Source organism: Bos indicus x Bos taurus, chromosome 26 (genome assembly GCF_003369695.1).
Source record: "Bos indicus x Bos taurus breed Angus x Brahman F1 hybrid chromosome 26, Bos_hybrid_MaternalHap_v2.0, whole genome shotgun sequence".
Lineage (NCBI taxonomy): Eukaryota > Metazoa > Chordata > Mammalia > Artiodactyla > Bovidae > Bos > Bos indicus x Bos taurus.
This window is the reverse complement of record NC_040101.1, coordinates 33,209,667-33,234,793: the sequence shown is the minus strand read 5'-3', so window position 1 is coordinate 33,234,793 and position 25,127 is coordinate 33,209,667. Positions and strand designations below refer to the sequence as shown.

Sequence of the window (25,127 nt, the reverse complement as noted above, 5' to 3'; positions counted from 1 at the left end):
CGTTTTCCCCAGGAGAAACCTAGTAGTGTAATTTTAGCTAGATAGAAATGGACTAAGAAGAAAATAATCAGGATAGCAGATTCTTGTGAGGTGCTAGGAATTGGTGAGTCTGTGTAAACCAGCTTTTCAAACTTTAATCAACTGGTTATAGCTTACTAGTAAATTATAAGATCAGGGAGTTCTAAACATTTTAAAAATACATTAAAAAGAAGAAAAGCCAATCAGAGAACATAGCATAATACACATAAATACTGTTTTGTTGAATCTTATATGTTACCATACACATCCAAACTAGAACGTATGTATTGAGTCATTTATTTCTTGTTCTTGGCTTCAGTCAGAAAGTCTGCTGCTAAGTCGCTTCAGTCGTGTCTGACTCTGTGCGACCCCATAGATGTCAGCCCACAGGCTCCACCATCCCTGGGATTCTCCAGGCAAGAACACTGGAGTGGGTTGCCATTTCCTTCTCCATCAGAAAGTCTAATTCTTCTTAAAGCCATTATGTAAACCGTACCTTTCCATCCTTTTTTTTTTCTCCTTTTGGTACTAGCAATCTCTGTGGCTCCAGGTAGGAGCCTATCCTCTTGCTGTCTGGCATTCAAAATTCCCTTCCATTCCCTGCCTTGTCAATTAGATTTGAACTCATTTTCTTTGAAAACTTTTTCTTTTCCTTTCTGATTGTCAAAATGTTTCCTCTTCCCTTTTTAGTTCCTTTGAAAAAGGAAGGAAGGAAAAAGGCCTTTGAAAAAGGTCTTAGGAAAACTATTTTCACTACATAGTAATTTATTCAGTTAGTTTATTCATCACTTATGCCTGAGATGAGCTAAGCCCCAGTTTGTAGGCAGTGAAACCACCATGTTAAAAAGGCCAAAGTCCTGGACCTGTAGACAGATCCACAGTCTGCTGGAAGATGTGGCCATGTCAGCTGCCGTGCCACATGAATGCTGTTTATGAAAGAGAGACAAACTGTGAGAGTAGAGCACAGCACGGGGAGAAGGTGCTAAAGGAGAATGGACTGTGAGCAGTGGGAAGTTGACTGAAATTTTATGCAGAAAAGGTGACAGGATCAGATTTGGGCTTTAAGAAGACAGCAGTTCTGGTGATGTACAGCAAACTCTAAAATGAGGAGATTTAGTTGCAGGGAGCTTACAGTGTAGTTTGCCAAAGGAGGTCGAATCAGTATAGATGAAGTGGATTGTATATTGGAAGCAAGAGAAGTAACAAAACTAGGAATAAACATTGGGATAGTGTTAAGTACCTAAGTTGAGTACACGTGTGTGCATGTGCATATATGTTTGCTTATATTTTGTCTCCCAGCCTTCCTAAACAAAACCTTGAATACACAGATGATTCTGCATAGTTCCCCTCACTCCAGTGTAGCTCCGACAGTAGCCTTGAGTGTTTCTGGAGAAACATGGGGTAAGGGATGTTTATAAAGCACTATTTATTCCAAGAGCACACTCCAGAGAATGGTAGCTGAGAATAGTTTTCTTATTATACTTTAAATTCTAAAATGTATATACCTCCTCTAGCAGTCATGAAGTGAACAAATAAGAAATAACACTAAAGTTTGTATAAGATACCTTAGGAATCATTTTAAATCTTAAATCCTTTTACATTTTGCAAAGTTGTCTACATCCTTTACATAATTGGTTAATACTTAGGAGTGCCATCATTGTGTCAATTTTAAGTGGTTTATTGTATGACACCAAAAGTAGAACTTGCCACTTGTAAGGATTATACCACAGGTTTATATGGTTTCAGGCACGGAGACAAAAGAACTGCAAGAGAACATGAGAAAAGTTAAGATACAGACGATCCCATAAAAATCACAAAAATACTAGATACCTGCTTATTTGGATATTTATGTAATCTGCTACTTCCTCTCTTCCTTTCACTCAAAAAGAAACTGGGAATATATGTTGAAAACTTAGCACTTTATTTCTTCAGAGGGAAAAGCATTTGTGCGGCAGGACTCTGTCGTGTCCTTTTGCTTTCTGTATGTGTCAGCTCCCCATGCCTCCTCTAGTCTTCCCTCTGCATACACACTGCCCTGCGAGGTGATCGTTTTGGGATTTGTTAGAGGTTATTGGTGTTAAAAAGAAATACATTCCAACAGTACTGGAAATCTTGTCTAGACTGACTTCTCTCAGTTCCACTCCAGGGAAACCGTACAGGGTTCTCGGTCACTGTTGAGTCTTGACAGATGTTTCTTTCCCCTCACCCGCCTTGAACAGAGCGTCGTGACACAGTGCCTTTTCTCTCACTCGGGGAGTGAGCATCTCTCTATTCTGCCTAAACAATGGTATTTTTTTAGTCTGTCATCGTCCTAGTCATTTTAAGGGAGTTGAAGAGCAATGTCCCCCACAGAACAACATAGATTGTAATCCCCTACCTGACAGATACAAAGACAAAAAAAAAGAGAGAAATAGGCCAGACTTGCTGACTTGTCATAAGCTCTCATGTATCCTGACCTAAAATGTCAAGTATGCCGTTCAGATCAGATCTCTCTTTAATCTGGTTTCAGTAACCCCGTGAGTCTAGGGACAGACACTTTCAGTTCAAATCAGCCCTGAGCAGAGATCTGTCTTCTTTGTCTGTAATTACTGTATTATTTTCTGAAGTCTATTTTGAAGTGTCTTCTAAGAATTTGTAGTTAAAATACTCATTAATAATTTAGATTTGTGTTCTCATCAAATGAGTATTTAGATATATCATTTAGGGATATTTCTTCCCCTATGTCCAGAAACTATCATTTCTAAAATGCCATCTAGTCCAAAGTCCCCTTTCACTGCCACTGAACCCCTCCCTTCTTTTGTTTATATTAATTAACAAAAGTTGGAGAAGGAAATGGCACCCCACTCCAGTATTCTTGCCTGGAGGATCCCATGGATGGAGGAGCCTGGTGGGCTACAGTCCACGGGGTCGCAAAGAGTCGGACACAACTGAGCAACTTCACTTCACTCACTAACAAAAGTAATGTATTTAGTAATATATTTAGTCTTGCATGCAGAGCCTTAACTAGGACTATAGAAACAAAAATCAATATGGTGGAGGGGGATGGCGGATAAAAATTTTTCAGAAGTAAGTAATTTGGTAGAACTGTTTATTGTGTGAGCCTGTTACATTTCTAGAGAGGAGACGGAGGTATTGGACTGTTGCGGCTAATGACACCTTGTTCTGGCTTCTGACTCACCAGTGTAACTTTCTGATCATATTTTGGCTTCCCATGTACATTTGCCTCTAGGGTGAAATATGTTAAAGAGTGAACGTGAGGATCTCCTTGATAATTATATTTTTTATTGTAATAAAGTTGACAATCTGGCTGAATTTACAGGACATAAAAGATATATAAGCCTTAAACTGCTCCTATTAATATCATATATGTACCCCCAAATAATAGCCTTTTATTAAACCCTGAGATACAGAAAAACTAGAAAACTATCCAGTAACCACTCTTTGAATCACTTCTTTTCCCTAGTTTACAGTATTCATAATGTTTTGAGCCTCTGTTCTGCCCTGTTTTTAGTAAACTTGGTTAAGAACACAGTAAACTTAGCTGTCAGAACGGGATTGCATGTCTTGTTTTAAATCAGTAGTTCTCAACTATTCGTCCACTCCACACCTGAGCAAGATGCTGTGTTGGCATCAGCAAGAGTGACTCTCTGAGTACTCCTACAGGGTGAAGAGACACAGATACATCTTGGATTTGACCCCTCACCCAACACACACACCATCCCCCACCATTCTGATCTCTCTTTAACGCCAATTTTGAAATCATTTTCTGTCTAAATCCATCTAAATTCTAAGTCCAAATTTAGATAATTAGGATTTCAGTTCAGTCGCTCAGTTGTGTCCGACTCTGCAGGGCGCCAGGCCTCCCTGTCCATCACCAACTCCCAGAGTCCACTCAAACTCATGTCCATTGAGTCAGTGATGCCATCCAACCATCTCATCCTCTGTCGTCCCTGTCTCCTCCCGCCTTCAATCTTTGCCAGCATCAGGGTCTTTTCAAGTGAGTCAGCTCTTCTCATCAGGTGGCTAAAGTATTGGAGTTTCAGCGTCAACATCAGTCCTTCTAATGAATGTTCAGGACTGATCTCCTTTAGGATGGACTGGTTGGATCTCCTTGCAGTCCAAGGGACTCTCAAGAGTCTTCTCCAACACCACAGTTCAAAAGCATCAATTCTTCGGTGCTCAGCTTTCTTCATAGTCCAACTCTCACATCCATACGTGATTACTGGAAAAACCATAACCTTGACTAGACGGACCTTCGTTGGCTAAGTAATGTCTCTGCTTTTTAATATGCTGTCTAGGCTGGTCATAACTTTCCTTCCAAGGAGTAAATGTCTTTTACTTTCATAGGATTTCACCCACCTAGAAATCAGGTATTAAGCTGCCTCATTTTAAGAGGCCACTTTCTGTGACCTTAAGAACTTTATTTCTCACTTACCACTTTTACTGTTTCTTGCTTCAGTTCAGTCGCTTAGTCATGTCTGACTCTTTGCAACCCCAAGGACTGCAGCACACCAGGCTTATTAATTACCCTTTTACTTTTTCTCCTGGTTCAGTTCTGGGAAAGAAAATTTGATTGTTCAGTAGTTTACACATACAACTGTACATGGCCTTTTGAATAGTGAAAAAGACCTCCATACTCCATGCTTATTTTCACTACACACAGAAGCACACACAATTTTGTCATAAACCTTAGTGTATCCCCGTATCCAGGTATGGAAGGTACACAGTGTGAAATAGCCAGAGGTAGATGCACTTCCCAGTAAAGGATGAATACTTGTAAGCAGACTTATCCAGGCCCTTGAACATCCTTATATTTTCAGTGCTTAAAGAACTAGAAGTAAAGAATTAGGAAACATAATTTCAGACTATGGTCTGGCAAAAATTACAACTCTTTAAGCAGGGCTAGCAGTGCATTTTGGTGTTCTCTTGTATTTAAAGAAAAATCGAGCCAACTTTATTTACAGCTCTTGACTGTTTGGTCACTCAGTCTAAACTGTTGTCTCAAGCTTTCTCTCCCCTTCTGGTTTCCTGGGATTATCTTTTTCTCCTTTTAAGATTAGTTCTCATCCAGACATCATTCATTCTCCCTTTTGGTCTTTTTTTCAGTCAAAAAGAACATATTTTGGTCATCAATGATGTTGCCTTTGCCATTGGTAGTTCTAGAGCAGATACTGAGAGACTACCTGAATCCCTCAGTTCCACATTCTAGACTCTTAAAATTGTCATTTCAGCTCTCTGCCACATCTCTTGTTTATTTGACCTTTTACCCTAAAAGAACCTAGGCCTGGACCATCCACCATTTATATTAACCACTGGAATGTTATCCTTTGTAAATTTAAGTGTGGTGGTATTGACAAAGTAGGCAAATTCAGCTCTGTCTAATCTCTGATCTAGAAAAATACCATTGAGTAAATCATTAAAGATAAGATTGTGAAACAACACATCATTCTTAAACTGTGCGTTTCAAAGTTTTTATGAATATTATCTTATCCTTCTGCCACGCCCTTAAGAATTAGGCATTGAATTGGGCGTAAAAAGACAGTGTTCAAGGTCACACAGGCCATTTCTCAGTAAGTAGAGGAACTCAGCGCTAATCCCGGTAGTTGTCCTCTTCTATAGCCCTCCTTTCCATTTACCAGGCCCTAGGATCTCACTGCTCTTTCGCGGTAGTGGTGAAGTGTTTCTGACTGATGAAAAATTGATTTAACTCTTAGTGTCCTGTTGTTGAACAGAAGAAATGTGAAGTCAAGCAAGTGATTTCAAAATCTGTGATGACTTACTGTTATTTTAAAACTCTAATATAATATAGTCAGATGTGATGGGCATACTATGATGTCAGCTATAATCACTGAACTAATAATAAAACATAGTGCTTCTGCTTAGGTCGGGTTTGCATGAGTAGTCTGTAGGACAGAAACTCAGCCCTCTCTGATTTCCTTATTTACTCTTTAAAAAGTAATCAGGGCAGATGCTGTATTTAGGCTCTATTGAAGGCCTGAGACTATGGGAAGAATTGAATAGAAGCAAAGGTAGAGACCAGCTATTTAAAATTCAGGCAAAGCTGGCCAGCATCCAGAATATTCCAAAAGAATAATAGAATTAAACTTCAGAAAGTTGATGTTAGTTTTTAAAACAAAATAGTTGAGAGATATGAAAAGAAAACTAAACATAGATTTTATTGAAGAAGTTTCCAGAGAAAGTCAAATAAGGTAGGAAGCTGGGTAATTTAGCAGCACAGTCAAAAGTAATTTTATTACTATAGTTGTAAAGTTAGGTATTATAACAGGGCCCATTCAATGACACTTGGACAAAGGTTGGTATTAATGTGAAGGTTCTCAGATTCAGGTGAAGCTCGTGGTGGGCACATACCTCTGTGTCCCTGGTTGCCTACCAGACAGATTCAGAATCTTACATACAAACATTTCAGCTCAGTGCGTACAGAACAGAACTCTTCAGACACATAAAGCCTTACAGTCAGCAGTTGCCAGCTTTGTTTTCTGTGTTCCTATCTCACTAAACGGTGCTGCTCACAATGAAAACCCAGGAAGCATCCTTGATGCTCCCTTTCCCTCCCCTTCTTTTTTTGCTAAGAGAAAACAGAAAAACATGAAATGTTACCCCTACCTACACGCAAGTACTTTATATCTTCGTGGAAAGCTAAGACAAAGACAAGACTAAGTCAGTAACAGATACAAATTGTGGGGTAAATGCACAAGACCCCTATCATTGCCAAAGAATTTTACAAACCACTGTAGCTTCAAATTTCAGGAAAGGATACAGTCACTCTAGGATGATAGTTTTGAGGTGGCCAAGGATCCCTCCTGCTTCCTCTGGTGACCTGTGGTTTACCAGTACATTGTCCCTGATCCTTTTTACCAGGAAGGCACACACAAAATGACCCTTTGTTGATGTCTCTTCCTCACAAGCAAGGTTGCCATTTACAGTTTTAATGTTTGCTCATCTCCTGAGCATCCCAAACCACTGTTGTAAATGCCTTTTAGGGTTGGGATGGTCTGTGTCCACCTCACTGATGCTGTTTTTCAGCCTCCACATGCTGTACTGCATTGTTCCAGGTTAGAGTTAAGTGGGTACTAACCATGTGTCTCCAGTATGCCTTCGTTGTGAAGACACCACTTCCACCTGCCATAGTGCTGAGACATAGCTAACACCACCAGGTGGCTGGTTGTCTAATTTGTCCCTGAGGACTAGCCACATTGCCATGGTCAGTGCTTCAGAGCTGATTTGGAAGATCTTACATCAGTCAGGGGTAAATAAAATATTAAATCACTATTAAACTATTGAGACATGTGGGATAGCAGGAGATCCAAGTTTCACAACCATAAAGGAAGTTAAGTATCATCTGTAGATTAATCGTTATTCAGTTTTTTATTCTCTCTGAGCATCGCTTTAGAAGAAAGTGCCTCCTCAGTTTTTCTTGAGAGCACTCTGTTCTTTTATTGGGCACACACTCCTTGATTTCAAGAATCTCAAGGCATGTTGTTAACTCCGAACACAAATCCTGCTTCCAGAGCACTGCCACAGGCTTGAAACAGTTCCAGAAGATTTTCACAGACTTTACCATTTATCTCCTCATTCTTTTCTACAATAAGATGCCAAGATATTTCTTAATCCTTCTCATAGATCTTTGTCAACTTTTCCCCCCCTTTCTTGTATTGCTAAAATGTACTTAGGATATATTCTTTGATACATTGAAAAGGCTGTTACTATCCCACTTATTTGTAGCCACCTGTCTCAGAAATATCAGGAACACATCCAAGAGCCAAAAACAGAAATAAAGGATTCTGAGCAGTTGAAGTTGTCGAGAAATCTATGTGGTTTACTTACAAAACTCTTCCTCTAGCCTTCATTCAGAGCTTGTTTGTTTTCACGTAAGGTACCAGTCTAGCACTTGAGATTTGGATTCTCAGCTAGTGAGCAGAAGTATTCAACTAAAGGTAAAAACGAGACGCTAAACATAGCTGATCTTTGGAAGCCAGGCAGAAGAAAGATTTTTAATAAAATACAGACTGCCACCTGACTTTTTTTGTATTTAAGCAGTAGATTTACCTACTTGAGTGGCTCCCAAAGCTATCAATATATTTCAGTTCAGCATAATAAAAATAATAGCCAAGCTTCAATATTAGTGTACATGGTAATGACCCTTGAGTCATTAAGAAAGAATAAATTATGTTCAGAGGAAGAGACCATTTTTTAAAGACTTCCACCAAAAATACTTAAAATTTTTAATGTTTTTTGCTTGAAGGATAAACTTTGATTGTCTAGAAAATCCACTTTGTGGGGTTGTAAGCAAGTATTAATGTACATTTCTGGTCTCTGAGTTATTTTCACTGAAGCATGTTTAATGTGATTGGCTAACAATAATGGTAACTGGTATTTGTATAAACTTTGTAGGTTTTCTTTTGCAACTGTCTTAAGTGGTCGATGGGGCAGGTGCTCTACTAAGATCTAAAATGGTTCAGCGTTTTGGCCAAAGTCACACAACTGGTAACGGGTAGACTGCTGTCCAGTGTCTCCCAGACTGTGTCCTATAACACGTAGTAACAGCAGTTAGTAGCACTAGGTGGACCTGGACACCAGGTACCTCCTGGGGAGTCCTTCAGCAGGGACCTCCTGACTTCCCCTTGAGCTGCAAAGTCTGCAGCTTGCAGGAGGAGTTTGTTAAGTCCTCGTGTATATCTCATTGAGTCCGAGAGTTGAAAATGATTTTGCAGTCACTTACCCAAGGGTGTCACAGGTGTCTCCCCTGCTCTAAAGGAAGAGAGGAGCTTATGTTTTCATTGAGTAGATGCTTCTACACTATTGAATAAAAAGCATATGGGCCCTGAGAAGCAGTTTTGAACAGAGAATAAAACATAAGTAACATTGATGAATTTCATAATGTAAAAATGGCTCTTTGGAGAATGATCATACTGATTTCTTCTTTCTCTTTGTCTGTCTAGTGAGAACTCAGCAGAGGCAATAGCAGTACATTCTAATCATCAGTCGAAGTCCCCACTGGAGAAGTTTATGGTCAAACTGTGCACACATCATCAGAAGCAGTTCATTCGTGTTCTGAACGATCTGTACACTGAGTCTCAGCCCAGCTCTGAGGACCTGCAGTCTTCTGATTCTGGAGCCATGGACGCCTCCACCTGCGATGCTGGCTGTGCCCAGCTAGGCACCAGACATGCAGAAAAGGATGCTCTGTGTCTCAACATGAAGTCTTCTACTTCTGTAGACTTGTCCATAGACTCTGGAGGCTCTCATAGCCCTCCACATTTGACAGAGCAGGCCCTAAAGGAGCCTCTGCCTGAGACAAATTCTGTAGATGGACGAGAGAAGACTCTGACTATTGTCCAAAAAGATTCCTCTGAACTTCCAACCACTAAACCTAATTCAATGGATAATTCCACTCTGGGATACCTCACTGCACCGAATTCTTCCTCATTAAACTTCCACCGCATCTCTAAGAACCTGGAGGGGCAGACCACTGAACAGGAGCAAGACACAGATGTGAAAATATGTGAAGATGGTAAAGACCATGTGCAGAGCGCAGCTTTAGTAGAAAATCTAATTGCAGTAAAAGCGGCAGCTGAAAATAATGAGGAGAGCAACAGCTGTATTGTTTCTCAAAGAAATTCATTCAAAGCTTTATCAGAAGAGGCTTGGGACTCAGGGTTTATGGGGAATTCACCTAGAACTGCTGACAAAGAGAATGCTTTACAGTGTAGCTCAAAAACACCTTTACGCCAGGACTTAGAGGCATGTGAACAAGATTCAAGGCCAAAGCAAGAGAACCATCTTCACTCCCTAGGAAGAAATAAAATGGGTTACCATTTACAGCCCAGTGATAAGAGCCAGTTTGATCATTCCAAAGATGGTTGGTTAGCCCCCAGCCCCATGCCACCTGTACACAAAGCATCGAATGGACACTCACGAACCAAGATGATACCCACCTCCATTAAGACAGCTCGGAAAAGTAAAAGAGCATCAGGGTTGAGGATAAATGATTATGATAACCAGTGTGATGTCGTTTATATCAGCCAGCCAATAACAGAATGCCACTTTGAGAATCAAAGATCGATATTATCTTCTCGGAAAACAGCCAGGAAGAGTACTCGAGGATACTTTTTCAATGGCGATTGTTGTGAGCTGCCAACCGTTCGCACGCTGGCCAAGAATTTACACTCCCAAGAAAAAGCAAGCTGCTCAACTGTGGCATCAGAGGCAGTGGTCACTCCCAAGCAGACCCTTGTCACGTCAGCACCTCAACCTACAGTAGAAGTAGAGCATCCCAGAGAAGACAAGCCTGAAGAACCTAGTAAAGAAACAACCCCTCTCACGGAAGGAGACAGAGATGCATCACCTGAAAAGGAATCTCAAGAGCCAGAGGTTTGCCTCGTGACGAATAACGCAAACCCAAGTGGCTCCCCCACATCAAAAGAAACAGCAGCCTCCAGCCCAGTGTGGCCCCTCCCTGCTCATCTTCCTGAAGAGGACCCACCAGAAGGCAGCTCCATGGTCTCAGCTCCCACAGGAAGTGAGATGTCTTCCCCTGAACGAGACCAGCAGCCAGCTGAAGTGCTGAGTACAGAGGAGATGAGTGTACCCCGAGACTGTCCCCTACTTCCCTCCGCAGACAGCATTTCTGAGGGAGGCAGTGACGATGTTGCCCCCAGACCTGTTTCCCCTCCTGAAACAGCAGAGAGAGAGGAAAGCCCTCTGTGTTCAGAAAGTCAAAGTGCCTCCGCGGGCTTGGATCCTCCCATGAGCCCAGGAAAGGCCGAGGAAGAGCCAAGTGTCGCTACTGAGGCTGAGACCGAAGACGCTCAAGAGCTAGATACCGACCCACTCTCGAAGGAAAGCAGCACTTTGACAAATGAAAACCCCAGTGAGATTGAGGAAAGTGAGGCAGCAGGTGGTACAGAAAAACTAGAGGGAGAGGACGGTGATGTAAAACATCGTTCAGAGAAAGATGCATGCGATCAAAACACCGAGTCACCTGAAGAAAATCTGGACAAGAAGAAAAAAGGTAGAAAATTCCCGGAGGCCTCTGATAGGTGTCTGCGAAGTCAACTTGCAGATTCTTCCTCTGCCGAGAGGTGCCTAAAAAATCAAAGTTCAGATTCTTCCTCTCCTAGTGCTGATGTCAAGGTTTCTAAAAGTTCTGGTGCAAAACGCTCTAAAAAAGAAGGGTACCCTGTTGGGACAATACCCGAGAGCTTCCCTACTGAAGGCTGCCATACAAAAGCTCTAGAAGACACTGAAAACCCAGTTGTCAACGAAAAGACCCCTGAGAAAGACGCTGAGCAGGAGGTTGAAGTGGGTGGGGTGATCACCAGGCAGACTTTGAAAAACATGCTGGTGAAAGAAGTCAAGGGGGAAGAAGGAAGTATTTTCCCCAGCAGTGATCCCTTAGCCACAGTTGGCCAGACCCTGCCTGGAGAGAAACTGGAAATCTATGTTCAGTCTAAATTAGGTGAGAACAGTACTCAAGAGCCCTCTGAAAGCATTCCTTGTACTTTCCCAGAACAATCACAGGGGAAGCCAGGACCTGTTCCTGCAAAGGAGACGGAGGAGGCTGTGAATGAAACAGACAGTGCCGACAGCCAGCATAAAGATGGCGATAGTGATGACGTGCCGTCTAGCACGCTGGGATCATCAAGTAGTGGAAATGACGATACTGCAGTGCCCCCAAAATGGGCCCCACGGCTTACAAGACTGACCTCCTCCACCTACAACCTAAGACACACTCATTCTTTGGACTCTTTGGATACTATAAAAGTGACTTCCGAAAAGGAAGCAGCACAAGGAAGCCCAATCCCAAAGGAAAATGCAGCTTCCGAGAGTGGAGATCCCATAGATGAGGGTGATGTGGACACCGTGATGGACGAGCAGCCCAAGTTTGTGGAATGGTGTGCTGAGGAGGAGAACCAAGAGCTCATTGCCAACTTCAACGCCCAGTACATGAAAGTTCAGAAGGGCTGGATCCAGCTGGAGAAAGAAGCCCAGCCAACGCCAAGGGCAAGGAACAAGTCTGATAAGCTGAAGGAGATTTGGAAAAGCAAGAAAAGGTCACGGAAATGTCGGGGTTCACTGGAGGTTCAGAAGTTTTCTCCTGTTCAGATGCTGTTTATGACAAACTTTAAATTGTCTAATGTTTGTAAGTGGTTCTTAGAGACAACTGAAACCCGGTCTCTCGTCATTGTGAAGAAGGTCAATACTCGTCTTCCAGGTGACATCCCACCCGTCAAGCACCCTCTTCAGAAGTACCCTCCTTCCAGCCTGTACCCCAGTTCACTACAGGCCGAACGCTTGAAAAAACACTTGAAGAAATTTCCTGGAGCTACTCCTGCCAAGAACAATTGGAAAACACAGAAGCTCTGGGCTAAATTTCGAGAGAATCCCGACCAGGTGGAGCCAGAGGATGGCAGTGACGTGAGCCTCAGCTCCAGTCCTGAAGAGAGTGTAGAGGAGGCCAAGGAAGGTAGAAGCAGCCATCCTCCCACCAGCTCACCGACCCCAGCCAGTACCCGCATCCTTAGGAAGTACTCCAACATTCGAGGAAAGCTCAGAGCCCAGCAGCGTTTGATCAGGAACGAGAAACTCGAAAGCCCAGTTGGTCCGGCTGTGGAAAGCAAACAGAGTTGCAAGAGTGTGTGCATCAACCCTCTGATGTCCCCCAAGCTCGCCCTGCAAGTCGGTGCAGATGGGTTTCCCATTAAACCCAAGAGCCCCGATGCAACGAAGGCAAGGAAAGGGAAGCAGGTGCCTGAGGTCTTGCCAAAAGCCGAGGTTCAGAATAAACGCAGGAGGACAGAAGGCGGCAGCACTCAGGACAGGAAGGACAAAGGGCCTGCGGTGAGGGCCAGCAGAGAAAGGCATGTTGATGGGTCCACCAGAATCTCCGCTGCCAAGAAGCCAGCCGCAAGGGACAGAAACAGCCAGCTGCCCAAAAAGACATCTTCAAAAGAGAATAAAGTGAAGATCCCTAAAAAATCACCTGGGAAGAGCTGCCCGCCCTCCAGGAAAGAAAAAGAGAATGCAAACAAAAGACCTACCCAGCCCTCTGCCTCGGATCCGGTGACAAAATCTGCAAAGCAAAAAGGGGCAGGTGAGTCCTCTTCCAGGCCACAGAAAGCCACAAATAGAAAGCAGAGCAGTGGAAAGACTCGGGCCAGACCCTCAACAAAAACCCCAGAGAACAGTGCGGCCCAGAGAAAGCGAAAGCGGAAGGCAAAGCTGGACTCTTCGCACAGCAAACGAAGGCGGTTGGATGCAAAGTGATTTGCAGGGCAGGAGCCAGAGCTAAAACTGTTCTATTAGAAGCAACCTTTATTTTGCATTAACTAAATCTGCTTTTATAAGCTTATCAAGCCTTTCAAATCTGCAGTTAATGGAAAACACCACAATTTAAGATGTCAGAAAGTGCGTCTCAGATGGAGAAGGGAACTTGCAGAGTCTTTCTCTGAGGCTGAGTAAGGGAAGTTATATATTATATTCTGGTTGTTCCTTGGGTTTTAAACTTGGAACCAAGCAGTTTTAGTTTTTAAAAGTACAGTGCCTTATTTATCCTTTTTGTTTTTAAATTTACAAAAGCTAAAAAGCTGATCTATGTGATTAAAGGCTTGTATTTTATACTTGACGCACAAGCACTTGTACTGTAGCCAAGAAGACCACCATCACGCACATAAACGTAGCTTTTCAGCAGCCACCCTGCAGTGTCAGTACACGAACAGATGCTCCTCTTTGCAAACCCCCGCAGTGAGCTTCCCTCTGTCTTGTTTGTCTAAACGATATTTGAAAGCTGAACCAAATCACTTTTACAGTATGTGGAGAATGCAGAGGGAATTTATAATTATTATAAAAGATTAACACTTCTGTTACCCCTTTTTAAAAATTCGTATTCGTTGTTGGTCACTCATCTCTGATGTTTTGTCATTTGAGGGAATATATTCTAAATTCTGTGCCCGTGGGACAAAAGGTTGTCACAAGGTGTTAATATTGATATATGAGGTCTGAAAATTACTCACATCCCCCAAACTGTTTGCATTACTGATTCTTCCCATCCTTTTCATTTTTGATCTTGCACGCTTGCTAGCACACTAATGAGGTTTTCATCCTACTTTGGGAGAAAAAAAAAAAAAAGCTAATGTCTTTTTGCTGTAATTTGACGATTGGGATAAGAGTGACCGTTCTAAGTATTTTTCTTGTCTTGAGTACTTCTGTATTCAAAGAAAGCCAAAATGTTGTTTTCAGTAATAGGAAAGTTTAAAAGAGTGTGTGTGTGTTTGGGGGTATTTGCATGTGGTTGTAAAGCCACAAATGTCTCCCATTCCCCCAGTTAAATTCTTCTCCATGCAGTGTGATAGGCTGTTCATGAGCTGAGTAATTAGCATAGGCCAGATGGCTTAAATGTAGCCTAGGGTCTCTATGAGCATCTCCCAAATCACTATGGCACCAGACTCAGAATTATAAAAAGGTCAGAGCAGCCTTTCAGTTGGAGAAAGTAGCACCAACATCTCATTGTGTGCCCACACACACCCCAGTACCAGGAGCTGATGCTCAGCTGGTATTCCAGTGTGAAATGTACATGTTTAGAGTAGATGCCCTTTCTGATGGATTAACATCATACTAGTAGTTAATGCTTATAGAATCACAATGGCCTCTATCACGTCGGGCTCTGTTCCATGGCTCAGAAGCGAGAGCTGCAATATTTGTGACTAATGTTGTTTGAGACCTGAAATGAGTGTACTGGCTTTACCTTGGTGCCTATAGCATCGCTCCATTTGGGCCGCTCTGCCAATAAGTCTTGGTCGCTAAAGCTTCAGCCAGCTTCTCTGACATGCTCTGTCCCCAAAATAGGCTCGTATGGACAGCTGCTATTCCGTCCTTTTTATTAAAAGATTTTCCATCCCTATTGCTTGAAATCTGTTTGGATAAACCCAGATGTACCTGTTTTCATGCATTAGTTCATTCAGATCATGATAAAACAAGTTTTCTACCCATTCTGTTAAAGTTTTGCTGTATATAATGAAAACTTCTGGGATAGGATTAGGAAGCAGTGTTTGATTCATGGGAAACTGAGCATGGTGTTGATTTTTGCAGATAGTGAAGCTTACTATCTTCAAAGAAGCCTTCCCCGCTCCACCCCCCCCCTACCAGTATCTCCTCTATCCCATGAGTCTTTTTTTCTTTTTTGTATCTTTGACCTTGGCCATTCCAGAGCTACCTATATTAATGAAACTGCTGAGTGTGTGTGTGTTGGCAACCTTCCTCAGCATTAAGTTGCACAGAAGCATTAACGTGTTTTAAGTAGGTTCATTTAATCTATGTAAGTGGTTTTAAAGTTTTTTAGAAAATCTTTTCATAGAGCCGTCACTGGATATTGTTTTTGTGGTGACTTTAACAGTGGAGGTTTGCCCACATCAGGTGTGCTGACCCCTGTACGTACGTTCAGGGTGCCCCGTAGCTGCATACAGACTACCTTGTAAGGGTGCGTGGGTTAGGTTAGGGAGAGATGCCAGGCTGGAGGTAGGTGGCACTTTTCTAGTTGCAGGTTATAATCCATTCCATTCCTTTTCTCATTTCTTTTTCATTTTTAAAAGCTTATCACTTCAAGATCATAGCCTTCTCTCCCATTCTAGACAGCATTGGAGAAAAGATATCAATGTGCATCTATTTATTTTATATACCTACCAATGCAATGGCTCATCTTTAAAATCAACTTACACTTTATAACAGACTACATTTAAATAGATTGGGATTCTACATAAGTAAGACACTTAAAAGTTTAGAATTATATTTGTTGAATCTCACTTTTGCTGATTCAGTTAACTTTACTAATAGAAGAAAGGAAAAAAGTAGACTTGAGGTCCAACTCTGGAAGGCCCATTTACACTTGCAGCAGATGCTGGCAAGCCTGTCTCTCAGACATTTCCAAGCCTAGACTTGGTTCTGACTCAAGACTCCCCTTGATCTCCCCTCCTTGCCAGACCTCCTTTCTGTAGCCATCGTCCCAGTGTGGCTTGCACCGGATGCAAAGGCAGTCTGTCCCACCTTCTGGATTCCAAATTTAAAAGGAATTCAGCTCCTGGGCCTGTACTCAGAGAAGTGACTTTTGGAGCTGACGTTGATGATCAGAGAACATCAGTATTCGCTGTGAGCTTCTGGGGGAGCTGGAAGACGCCTGGAAAGCAGTCACTAAAGCTCCACCATAGCTCCCCAGAGCTGGCCCTCTTTAGGAGGCCCTTTTCCATCTCCCATTTCTACCCTCTGAGGCTCCCCGAGTTTGGAGGAACCACCTGGAATCTGTGCCCTTGGTCAGGGTCCAGAACCTCACCCCTGGCACTGGCGCAGACATGTTAACGGTCTTGCAGCACAGCAGGAAGGCCATGGACCTTTGTTCTGCTTGTGAGGCTACGTATAGACAAACGTTAGTCACGTCTATTAACCTGAAGTTGCTAGTCCCTTGGCTCCCTTTGGTAGGCCAGTTCTGTTGTATCTGCATTTCATTAAAGACTTCTACACAAGCCTTATTTTAAAAATAATCTTGGGCCATGGGTTTCATGCCTCCTTGTTCCTGTGTAGTATAGATGGAAGAGGTGTAGTTAGTCATCACTTCATAAACGTGGTTCTTCTAATGGGGTCCTCTGTGCGTCATGAGACTGGGCAGGTAAATTCCTCACAGTTCAGATAGGTCATCAGTAAACACATCACTTCATGACAGTCATTTTGAAGTTTGGACTCTTCTCCCTTGGGATGAATTCTGTAGTGAAGACTGAAGCTGTCACTGTCATTTGTGGGCAGCGTGCCTATTGAGCAGTGGGCCTAAGCGCCAAGAAGGACAGGCCAACGTGCCACGTGAGGCAAGCTGGAGATGCTGTAGTGTCACCATCGGTGAGTCTGGTATCTGGTCACTTTCCCTGGGACAGAACTGGAATTTCCCCAGGTGCTGGCAAAGGGTACCCCAGCCGCCTGCTCCTTATGGTTTCAGGTCAGCCCATGCAGGCTCTCATTTGGCCTATAGATGATCCTTCACTGCTCTGCAAACTGTGGGCTGGTCATGCTTTTGTAAATAAAAGTGTATTGGAACACAGCCCTACCCACTCATTTAGGTATTATCAATGGCTGTATGTATTTACAGCAGAGTTGAGTGTCTGTAGCAGAGACCACATGGACCACAAAGCCTAAAATATTTACTCCTTGGATCTTTGAGAAAAAGTTTGTTGACCCATGCTTGAGAGAAGAATCTTTTTTCAGGGGGCTGGAGGGGAGGGGAACTTAGCTGGTTTATCTTCTCCTTTCTCCTGCCTCTTCTTTCTGTCCTCTTCTCCTTCCTCCTCATCTTACCTCAATTTTGTTCCTTTTATATCTTTATTTTTTCTTGCTACGAAAGAGACATGTTGCCACTGCACATCAAGTACCATCTCCTGAAACCTGAACTGCCTTAGCCTCACATCCTGTTAGAATCTCCCATCACCTTTAGCCTCTAGAGTCAGAATCCGTGAGCAAATAGGAATTGGAGTTGTAAAAGCATGTGGCCTGGGCCTCTCCTTTCATTCCGCTTTTATCATAGACTTGACTCTGGCTTCACTTCTTGTTTATTACTAATCAAGTAAGCCAAGATTTTCTTTCTTTCAAAGTTAGTTCAGACTTCGTTAGGTGGATGTTCAGTTTTCTGAACCTTACGTTTAGGTATGAAAAGCCTTTTCACAAAGGGAAAAAAAAAAGTCCAATCACAAACCCAAATTGTTGTTTATTATAGTTCTGGCCAGCTTCTAGGAAAATGTATTGACGTTGATATTTTTTTCAGTCACACACTCTTCTTTCAAAATAACTATATTAAAAGCAAGCCAACAACTGAAAAACAGAAGCTTGAAGTGCTTTAGAAAGAATAGTAGAAAATTGGAGCATATTATAACCTGAATGTGACTGAGAAGTTATGGATGATATCTTTAGGTTAAATCCAGTTAACTTCCAAGGTGTTGTCTTCTCCCTCCCCAAAACTCAAGGATCCGTTTCTATGCTTTTTATCAAAATGAAGGATTGATAAAATTTTGTCAGTGGCTCTGAAACAATGACTGTTTCGTATGTTTTGAAACAGATAATTATCATTTGAATTGTTTACTATGAGTTTTTATCTTCTTATGGCTTGATATCCACTGAAATACTGAAATTTTTCCAAGTATGAAGTCATGTCTGTGTCAGGCATCCACAAGGCAGTCCTCACATCCCAGCATTGTGTACTTTGCCCCAGGCTTGCTCCCAAGTCCTTTTCAGGGAAAAAAGAACAAAAAGATTACTGTAGTTAAAACTAGCAGGATTTTGGGAAGCCTGTTGAGACAGCCTTTGATATAGCTCATCCCTTGAAACGTGAGAGCCAACTGCTGTCATGTACAGTGCATGGTCTGGAAGACAAAGGTCTGACCTCCTTCCCTTAAAGATGTTAAGTCATGCGGAGGCAAAACCCCAGAGCCCTCCGATGCTGCTCCCAGCTCAGGCCTCGCCATGCTATACTGAGGACCCAGGGAATCACCTGGGGCACTTTGCAGGCATCCTTGCTCATGCTTTTTTGCCTCTGGTTTGAGCTAAAGCTGGCTCTTCCTTGCAATGCCTTCCCTTTGATCCTTTTCCCAGAGCCCCAGTGGTTTACGTCAGTGCTCAGAGGGGCCGGCGAGCTCGGTGACAGAGGCTCTTTCACCTGCGTGGGACCATTCCATTTAACACGAAGTGCTCTGTAGGCAAGCCACATGGAAGTAGCTTTTTTCTCATTAAAAAGCTACTCATTTTTGGCTCATTAAAAAAGATCCAACTTGCCCATGGTTGTATAATCCGCCAGAGATTGGAGGAATGCATTAAACAAGGTATAATGGGTTATGTTTTAAAGAAAAAGAGACCCATTTTTTTGTGTGGGTTGTAATGGGTTATGTTTTAAAGAAAAAGAGACCCATTTTTAGACCCACTACAAGTGGTCCACATAGCCTAAAATATAAACTACTTAATACCTGACCCTTTGCAGAAAAGGTTTACGGATCCTTAAGGGCCCAACCTTTGCAGTGCGTCATTCAGGATCAAATTGTGTGGTCAGTTAGGCACAAATACATGTTTTTCATGGCGTCCAGCACTGCAGCATTCCTTTCCTTTTAGATTTTACCGTTCCTGGCCCGTTGATCTTAGCACGCAGCTGCTATCCCACATTATTCCTAAATAATGTTCGTGTATTAAAGAACACATCTTCCTTTGTGCATTGAATATTTGTTGAATTGTGGACATTCAATCTGATCTACCAGAATACCAAGTTTAAAGTGAAAAGTACAAAGTCTTAAACTAAAAGTACTACGATTGTCCTCATGTTTATGAGTTAAGGTGAACTTGACTCTCATGGAACGACATTCCTCGACAGCAGTGCTCAGCACACACGGATTTACTCATGAACTCCAGAGCCTAGAACACACCCCTCCCCGCAGGTACGGGGCGTGCTGGTTTCACCCCAGAAACCATACAGTGCATTTGTGTACAGTATGTTGGCGAGTTCATCACTTCCCAAGCTTCGGTCGTCACTTGTGGACATACATGGCTGGTCTTTGCCTGTTTGAACCTCATTCCAGATCCCCCATTCTCAACTATCTTAAAAATACCAGCATGTCAATGGCACCTTGTCAGCACACCAGCAGCTTTAGACCGAAGTTCAGGGCTCTCCAGCCCGGCCAGCGAAACCCACTCCTGCCTGGTCAGGCCTAGCTCACCTCATTTTAAGGCCCCACCTTTGGCATCTTGCCTCTTCCCTCTCCTTCTGCCCCCAGCCCCCTTCCAGGAGGCACCTTCTCTAGGAAGCCACCTACCTTTCGAGTGCTTCGCTGAACATGTGTATGTCATATTAGAAGCATTTCATGACTATTTTTCTTCTCATGTTTAGCCATTGGGTCCAAATGCTATTCAGCTTATCAACTTTCTCACTCAAGTTGTTTTCTGTAATCTACACTTCATGTCATCTTATAGCAAACGCTGTAGAATCTGGGAGCTAGTTTGTGGAAGAGATGCTGTACAAACAAGATTTGCATAATTTTGTATATTTATACTACAGGTAGGGATGAGTTAGAGCCCTATAGCTTAAGGTTGTTAGTTTCACCAGTGATTTCTTCATTCTTAGCTCTAGGAGAGTGTGTGACTGATTTCAAATACATATATATAATACATATTTATACACACCACTGTGAAATTTATTTCACTGTGTAAATAGTGGTATTTTCCTGTTCAAATGCTTCTATAGAAAGTATTTATTTTAACAAACAAAAACTGTCAAAAGGGCTTTCCAAAAAAGTGTTCTTTCTAGAAAACCCATCCTCCCCAGCTCCCTTGCTCAGCCAGTGAACCCCCAAACTACATCATGAAGGCAAAAGGGTGAAACCTTGAAGCCCTCACTGTATTGGGGCAGACACAACTGCATCGGGAACCTGAGCACATTCCCCACTGTCACCCCATCCCAGAACATAGTGGGTCTCCCACGATGGGGTCAGCTGTGCCAGCCGTGGCATCGGGACTTGTCTCAAGCCACCCACTCATATACAGAGTTGGCCCATTCTACTGTACATTTCAACAGCCTGTGCAGGGAGACGAACCTTCGTTGTAACCCCAAGGAAATCCAAACCTATGCCTGTGGGATATGGAGAGACCACTGGTTGCCTAAAGAAAGCATTAAGATGTATTTTAGTCTTTCTCACCTTCAGGAAAGACACCTGTTCCCACTCTCTTAAACCAGGGGAGCTAAGCTTGTTTCCTCCCGCACCTTGACAGTGCTGAGCACCTTAGCTCACAGCCGTCGCCGCCTCCTCCCCCACCCCCTATCTGTCTCACAAGCCTCCGCACAGATGTGGGTCAGCCCCACCTATAACCGATGGTACAGGAGGAGGCCGTCTGCTCTAAGATGTATGCAGCGTTACTTCTCAGGAGTCCTGATCTGCAATTCAGTCCCCGTAGATGTAACAGAACCGATGCTTTCCCATCGTGTTCCTCTTCCCTGTGCCCCATTCCTGGGCACCCCTGTCTGAGCCACAATTCTCTTTCTGTCCAGCTGGCTGGCTGGCCTGAGAACTGTAGCTCCATGCCTGCAGAGAGCTTGGGACTGGACACACAGGGATTCGTGTCATCCATTTGAACCATAATTTGCCTATTTCCTTATGGCCTCCCTTTGTCTTTTCTAAACAAATGAGGAAGACACTTGAACAGTAATGCTGGAGAATGTTTTTTCTAAGATACTGTTTGTAAGCAAATCTGATTTTAAGATGAAATGTGAATGGGTAACTAGGTGCCAGGGAATTTAGCACTGAACTAGACAGTTGAATCTTTTTTAACCTTTGCAGGAAAAAGTAAACTTTGCTCTCATCTAAATGTTCACAAGAAATAATGTTGTAAATAGTTTTTTAAAAGATATTTATTACATGTGCTGTATACAGATTCATGTTCTGAGTGATGTTGGTTTGCATTGTAGTATTGTAGAAGAATATATTTTGAGCAGTGGACTTCCTTTCATAACACAGTACACACGTGGAGAAAGAACGAAAATGAGCAGGTTGAGAGCTGTTTGGGGCGTTTGATCTGTAATGTGACATCAAATCCAAGCTTTAATTGCCCCCTCTTCTCATCTGGTTATGGTATATATTATATATATATATACACACATGTATGTACGATAAACTGGTCAGTGGTCAGTCCCCAGAGCAGATTTCCAGGTGTTCTTTCTGATGTGTTGCCCGTAAGCAATAAGACTCTAGGTAATAACATTTATTCCGGGCTCTGCGTTAGCCCTTGTCTCAGAGGATAGGGTGGGGGGTAGAACAGCTCTTGCTAAGACCTCTTGCCTTTGCTGGAGAGGTTGCTGTACTTGAATTTTTGCTTCTGTTTGTCTGCACGCTCCTTCACATTATACACTGCTAGCAATGGATGAGAAATCTGCCAGGACCAGACACCTCAAAAATTGGACGTAGAGACTGAAAAATTACCAATTTTCCATGAATTTTTAGGGTTTACAGAATCTAGTTGAGGCAAAGCTCGTTTGGTTATAGCATAAATGTAAGAACTTTTTGCATTAAAAATGTAAATGGTCAATACAAAGTCCCTTGACTATATATCTGACCTACCTTTAAGAGCTAGCCCATTTCCTATATTCCTCTGTGCCTGGGTTTGAGATGTCCAAAGCCCCAGTGCATGTCTGGGGTTAAACCCATTTAGGTTCGTGCAAAGAGGGCAGTTGCTCCTCCAAGTATCCCAGCGTGTCCAGTCCAACAGGTTTCTAAGCTGTTTAGCAACCTCTCCTTGTGACCGTCCTGAACTTTATGAAAAATACCCCACACCCAGATAACCATGAATAGAATAATGTAGTTTTTTAGGCTTTTTGGAATATGTCTTCTCTTTTGTATTTATGATGGTGTTTGGAATTTTTCACTAGTGTTTTTTTAGATCAAAGTGGGTGCATTAGGATAAAATTTTCCATTGCTGCGCCTGAAAGCAAGCAAGAGGAAAGAAATGGACCTATGTGTGTCATTGGGAAGGTGACTACTTCTTGTGGTGGGGGGAGGGGGGAGGGAGCATGGTAGATTATGTGGGGGTAAAATAGAATTCCGGCCTGAGGCTCCCCGAGTCTTATTACCTTGTAATAAATAATCCCTTTATTAGCCTCACTTAATCTCAATAGAAGCCTGCTGTTTACCCTCAGGGAACAAGTAGTTTTCAAAATTGAGCTCCTCCAAGGTCATTGGCCAATGCCTGCGTGCAGGCACGGGTCGTCTTTGTGAACTCATGGCATTATTTTCCCATATGCATTACGATAGTATGAAATTCAACCCCAACCTGTATGAAAAGCACAGCCCAGGGTCCTCCTTTCAGGCTAGAGTTAATGCCTTTGCGAGGCCAGAGCGTCCTAGGAGGCCCATGCAATTTAACTGAAGCTCAGGTGCCGTGTTGGGTTTTTTTTCTTTTTAGGCCACAACCTTCAGAATGAGTTTAGGGCAGGGCTGCTGATCCTGCTGTGGATCCAGGGAGCTCTCAGATGAATCTCTGCCGTTCCTGTAAAGGTCTTTCTGGTTCTTCCCAGTGTTGTCCTTGCCGAGGTCAGTCTCGTAGCTGTCCAGGTGTGCTGTCTCGTGAGTTGTAGCCAGCGATCCAGATGCCCAAGGACAGTCTCCAGAGGGCCTCGCTCCTTCCCGGTACCATGTGTGTGCTCCTGACCTGTGTGAAGATGGTCTTGTCAAAAGTAGTGACATGAGAAATCCTGCAAATGGTAACCCGGTGATCAGCATGTTTCCCTTGGGCCTGGATTTCCACTATGTTAGTGAGTGTAGGAAAATACTGTGTCTGTTATGGATGAAAATTCAATGTATGCTGTGAATTTGTTGGTTTGAAACATTGAAAATTTTTCATTAGACAATGTTTACATACCTCACCTGAAGAACCTTTGAGAGTGTATATATGAAATTTAAAATATATTAAGTTGCTTTAAAAACAATATGTATAGCTATAAAAGTTGGAGTTATTTTAACTTTGAATATGTACCAAGTCTCAAATATTGAAATCTTGTGGACTCTGTGCTTCTGTGTTCTGCTTTCCTTTTAGACTGTGTAGGAAACTGTGTTCTTGTTACTGGTAAAGGGGCCCTCAGTGAAATCCAAGCTTGGAAGAATTTCCTAGGTTGTTTCAGATTTTCTTGTTTGATTTTGAGGGATGGGGTATGGAGCTGGAGGCTGTGTGGGAGGGATTTCTCTAACATTGACATCTATTCCATGAGCTTTTCCTAGGCGCTTATTTTATTGCAGTGTATTAAACTTCTTTGATATTAAAATGTGTTTGTGTAGTTCCTGGAGAGGGTGCAGAACACACGGAAACCCAGTGTTCAACTCGTAGTCTGTGGCAAATTTGTTAAGTTGCCAGAGGGAACTGAAAAGCAATACTTCCTGGGACATCTTTCATGGTCCAGTGGTTAAGACTTCTGCTTTCCAATGCAGGGAGTGCAGATTTGATCCCTGGTCGGGAAGCTGAGATCCCACATGCCTCACAAGCAAGAAACCAAAACATAGAGTAGAAACAATATTGTAACAAATTCAATAAAGACTATAAAAATGATCCACATTAAAAAAATCTTTAAACAAACAACTCCAGAATACTTAATATGACTTTGGCCTGGGCCACCGATATTGGGACTTAAATCTGTTTGCTAGATCTGTGGCCATTTTGTGAGTTTTGCCCAACTTCAAGGAATAGGAAACCCAATGAAGGGCCCTTGGGAATTCCCACGGCAGAACTGGGAAGGCACTAGTGGTTCATCTTGAGGTCCAGGGAGCACCTGACCTCGTTGCTGAATCTAAGGGGTGAAGTACACAGCATCCCAGCTCCCTAGCCCATGCTGGGTTGTGGCAGAAAGGTGGCAGGAAATCCTTCCATCTACTCGCCTCATGACCTGTTCCATTATGTTCTTTCAGCTCTCCTGCGTGCGTGCTAAGTTGCTTCAGTCGTGTCCATCCCTGTGCGACCCTATGAACCATGGCCTGCCAGGTTCCTCTGTCCATGGGATTCTCCAGGCAAGAACACGAGTGGGTTGTGATGCCATCCTCCAGGGGATCTTCCCAACCCAGAGATTGAACCCACATCTCTTACCATCTCCTGCATTGGTAGGTGGGTTATTTACCACTAGGGCCACCTGGGAAGTCCTTCAACTCTCCTGGAGATGGGCATATTGATGGATCCAGTAGGCCAGTGATTCATGGAATCAACCATGATTTTATTAACAGGTTCATCTGACAGTGGCCATTGACATGCAGAACCCAGCAGAAATAATCCAGCAGCTGGCAGTCAGCCTGGAGACTTACCTTGTTCAAGATTAGAACTTTCTGTTGTTAAAATAGTTCTCTTTTCCTCCAGTATTCATCCTGTGGTAGAAGAACTGAAGTCTGACCTGAGAGGTGCAGACTGGCTTGGGATAAGGGGTCATCTCGAACTCTGAGGGCTCAGGACATAGGGAGATTCATTATCACCAACAGCAGGGAAACTCAGCAACTCTGGGGCTTCCCTAGTGGCTCAGTTGGTAAAGAATCTGCCTGCAATGCAGGAGACCCAGG

General features: G+C 43.0%; 1 protein-coding gene across 10 annotated transcripts in view; it reads left to right on the top strand.

The window, feature by feature from the left end:
- The window catches only part of LCOR (ligand dependent nuclear receptor corepressor), a 133,542-nt gene extending 109,688 nt beyond the window's left edge, over positions 1 to 23,854 (top strand). For all 10 annotated transcript variants that reach the window (XM_027528605.1, XM_027528608.1, XM_027528610.1 and 7 more), the window contains one exon: positions 8,979 to 23,854. In XM_027528605.1, coding sequence (XP_027384406.1) covers positions 8,979 to 13,305 — 4,327 coding nt within the window. In that variant the 3' untranslated portion in view covers positions 13,306 to 23,854. The remainder of the gene's footprint in view (positions 1 to 8,978) is intronic.
- The last annotated feature ends 1,273 nt before the right edge of the window (positions 23,855 to 25,127 follow it).